Source organism: Rutidosis leptorrhynchoides, chromosome 5 (genome assembly GCF_046630445.1).
Source record: "Rutidosis leptorrhynchoides isolate AG116_Rl617_1_P2 chromosome 5, CSIRO_AGI_Rlap_v1, whole genome shotgun sequence".
NCBI classification, from domain to species: Eukaryota; Viridiplantae; Streptophyta; class Magnoliopsida; order Asterales; family Asteraceae; genus Rutidosis; species Rutidosis leptorrhynchoides.
Window position 1 is genome coordinate 203121259 of NC_092337.1, and position 3101 is coordinate 203124359.

Below are 3101 nucleotides of genomic sequence, written 5' to 3' on the forward strand. Positions count from 1 at the left end.
GATAAATCCAACGAAGAGGGGCTTAATACTAATAAAAATAAATATGGATCCAATAATAATGCGAGCCCCAAGGAATTTATTACTGGAATGGAGGGACATGTTGATGGTGGGCCTAACTGCTCTGAGAATTTAAAGGGGAAATTAGGAGGATTGGATAGTGTTGTTGGGCCTGAAAGAAATAATGTTGAAGGAAAGGAATATGGTTTTGGGCCCAAAGCATTAAGTGGGGCAAAAAGTAATATTATACCGACCGAGTTGTCTTTTGAGGAGTGTAGGGATAATCTCATCGCAGATTCAGTTCAAGTAGGAATTAACTCTTCAACACCGAAAGCATCGAAACCCCATAGTGAAAAGTCTATTCGATCAAGAACTGAGAAAGGTAAAGTGGGTATTGCTAAGTGATGTAATTCGATGGATACTATTTGGAGAAGGGTGGGTAGCTGGTGAGCCTCTTCTAGATTTCTTCGCTTGAAGAGTTTTGCTTGGAGTGTTCATCAGATACAAAAGAATAGAATGATGATTTCGAAGTCAAAATCAAAGTCTAAAAGCATTGATGCGCGTTCAAAGGGTAAGGGCAGAAAGGACTCAAAATCAAATGGGCGAATTGAAAAGGCCAATAAAGCTCCTGTGGATAGTGAAGGAAGCATAAATCATCATGGTTTCGGTGAACTATTGGGCCTTTAATGGGCCGGTACAAGTCAATAATCGAGTAAGCCTCTATTCGGTACGTTTTTGTTATCATGATAGTTTTATCAATTATTATTCATGGATTGAAGAAAGTTGGGAAAATAGGTTGGGTGCGAAGCCTAGTCTCTAATTCGAATCCTTATATAATCGTATTGCAAGAAACAAAGTGTGATATTATTGATGATAGATATGTGGAATCGATGTGGGGTAATACGAATTACATGTACATTCAGAAGGCTGCAGTAGGAAGGTCATGGGGTTTGGTCCTGATTTGGGACCCTAGTATGTTTCAGGTGGATCAAGCGGTATAAGGTTGTTATTTCCTAGCGATAAAAGGTAAGCTTAAGGGACAATCGAACGATATTATTGTAGTAAATGTTTATGGCCCTCATGAGGATAGTAAAAAATTTATCTTTCTTGAAAGTCTAGAAAACCTTATGATGTTCGATAATGAAGATTGGATCCTCTATGGTGACTTTAATGAGGTACGCAATGCGGATGAAAGGAGGAATTTCAAGTTTGTGCAAAGAAGGGCAACAAGGTTCAACCGTTTTATTGCAAGGTCAGATCTTTTAGATGTCCCATTAGTCGGGAAAAAGTTCACGCGAATATTTATAACAGGCAAAAATTTAGCAACTTGGAAAGGTTTTTTGTTTCTAATTCAATGGTACATCGATGGAGTGACTTATCTGTAATGGTGGTGGATAGGAAATTGTGTAATCACTGTCCATTGTTATTGAGATCCAAAACTATTAACTATGGGCCTAAGCCGACTAAAGTATTCAACAGCTGGTTTAATGAGACAGGGGCTGAGGAAATAGTAAGTAAGGCTTGGAGTATAGAGGTTACTTCAAGTAGGCCTAATATTTGTTTTAAACTGAAAATGAAAAACGTAAATTTGGCCTTGAAATCGTGGAGTAAGGAGCAATTTGGTAATTTGGATGCTGAAATTGAAAAAGCCAAATCAGAAGCGTGTTCATGGGAACAGATTGCTGATAGCAGAATAATTAACGAAGTCGAAAGGGGTAAATGGCTAGAAGCAAGGTGAGTTTGGTTAGAGAAAGATAAGGTTAAAATTAACATGGTCAAGCAAAAGTCAAGATCGATATCGATCACGGAGAGGGAATAAAACACAAAATTTTTTCACTCCTTGATCAAAAGAAGGATCAACAAGAACGCTATCCTAGGCCTACACAACAATGGTGCGAGGGAGGAAAACCCTTCTCTTGTGAAGAAAGAGGTTCTGAGGTATTTTGAGCGGACATTCAAAGAAACTTGTGCTCAACGTCCGACATTGCCAGAGAGGGTAGGAAACTTTATTTCGATTGAAGAGGCAAATGACCTAGAAATAAAATTTGATGAAGAAGAGGTGTGGGTTGCGGTTCATGGTTGTGCAGGATCGAAGGCTCCGGGACCCGATGGGTTCAATTTTAAGTTTTTTAAAAAGTTTTGGAGTATAATAAAATGCGAACTTATGAGAGCAAATGATTGGTTTTTGGTATAATGGGGGATTTCACACGGATGTAATGCTTCTGTCACGACATTGATCCCTACAACAAATGATCCGACCGAGCTATGTGATTATCGACCGATTAGCTTGATAAATAGCTACTATAAGATTGTTGCTAAGTTACTTTCTAACTGGATTCGTGGAGTGCTGCCAAAATTTATCGGTAATGAACAAAGGGCTTTTCTCTCGGATCGTTCGATTTTAGATGGTATTTGATAACGGCTAAAAAAAGTCACATTTTTACCTCGATATTAAGGCCAAAAAATAATAAAGTTCCAAACTTTATCGCCAAAATAATCGCTTTGTCGGTTAATTTTTTAGATTCAGTAATTTACAAAAGGCGATGCAAAAAGAATCAAGTGAAACAGAGCTAAAACGAAGATTCTAGAGCGAAAACCATAAAAGGCAAGTTACGACTTCGGAAACCAAGTTACGATCCCGGGAACGAGCAAGACGATCCAAGCAAAACAGCAAACCACCACCAGCACCAGCCTGCCACACCGGCTTGCTAGGCTGGCTTGCCAATGTGGCGCCGACTTGATAGATCACCAAACACCGGGCACACAAAATGGGCTAAGCAATCGGCTTGCCAGGCACGGGCACCCACGCCAGCTTGCCAGCCAGTCCCAATCAAAAAAATTTCCTATTTAAGGACCACTTAATATCCCATTTCCACATACCTCTTCACTCTCTCTTACTACAATATTCTTTCTCTCACTAGAAGCTTTCAAGGCCTTCTCACCTCCGAGCGGGAGATTAAGTACCCGGAGGCGAACGTCGAAGATTATAGTAGGAGCGGTCTAGAGGATGTCAGCACTTGTAATGGTCCAAATCTCGTCTGTAAACGGTGAACACCTTCCTTAACTTAATAAAATTACTTTGTTATTTTAAGTTGCTTTCATCT

The 3101-nt window shown here is 39.6% G+C and overlaps 1 protein-coding gene across 1 annotated transcript; it reads left to right on the top strand.

Moving 5' to 3' along the window:
* The first annotated feature begins 1351 nt into the window (after nt 1–1351).
* LOC139849234 (uncharacterized) lies at nt 1352–2191 on the top strand. Its single transcript, XM_071838894.1, has 2 exons — nt 1352–1731; nt 1852–2191. Exons 1-2 carry the CDS (start codon nt 1352–1354, stop codon nt 2189–2191), a joined length of 720 nt encoding a protein of 239 aa, XP_071694995.1.
* Nucleotides 2192–3101: the final 910 nt, after the last annotated feature.

Excerpts from the sequence above, each read along its gene's own strand:
- LOC139849234 (XM_071838894.1), top strand. The coding sequence starts at position 1,352 with ATGGTACATCGATGGAGTGACTTATCTGTAATGGTGGTGGATAGGAAA. Across the intron at positions 1,732-1,851 it reads GGTAAATGGCTAGAAGCAAG|GATCAACAAGAACGCTATCC; the intron begins GTGAGTTTGGTT and ends GATCAAAAGAAG.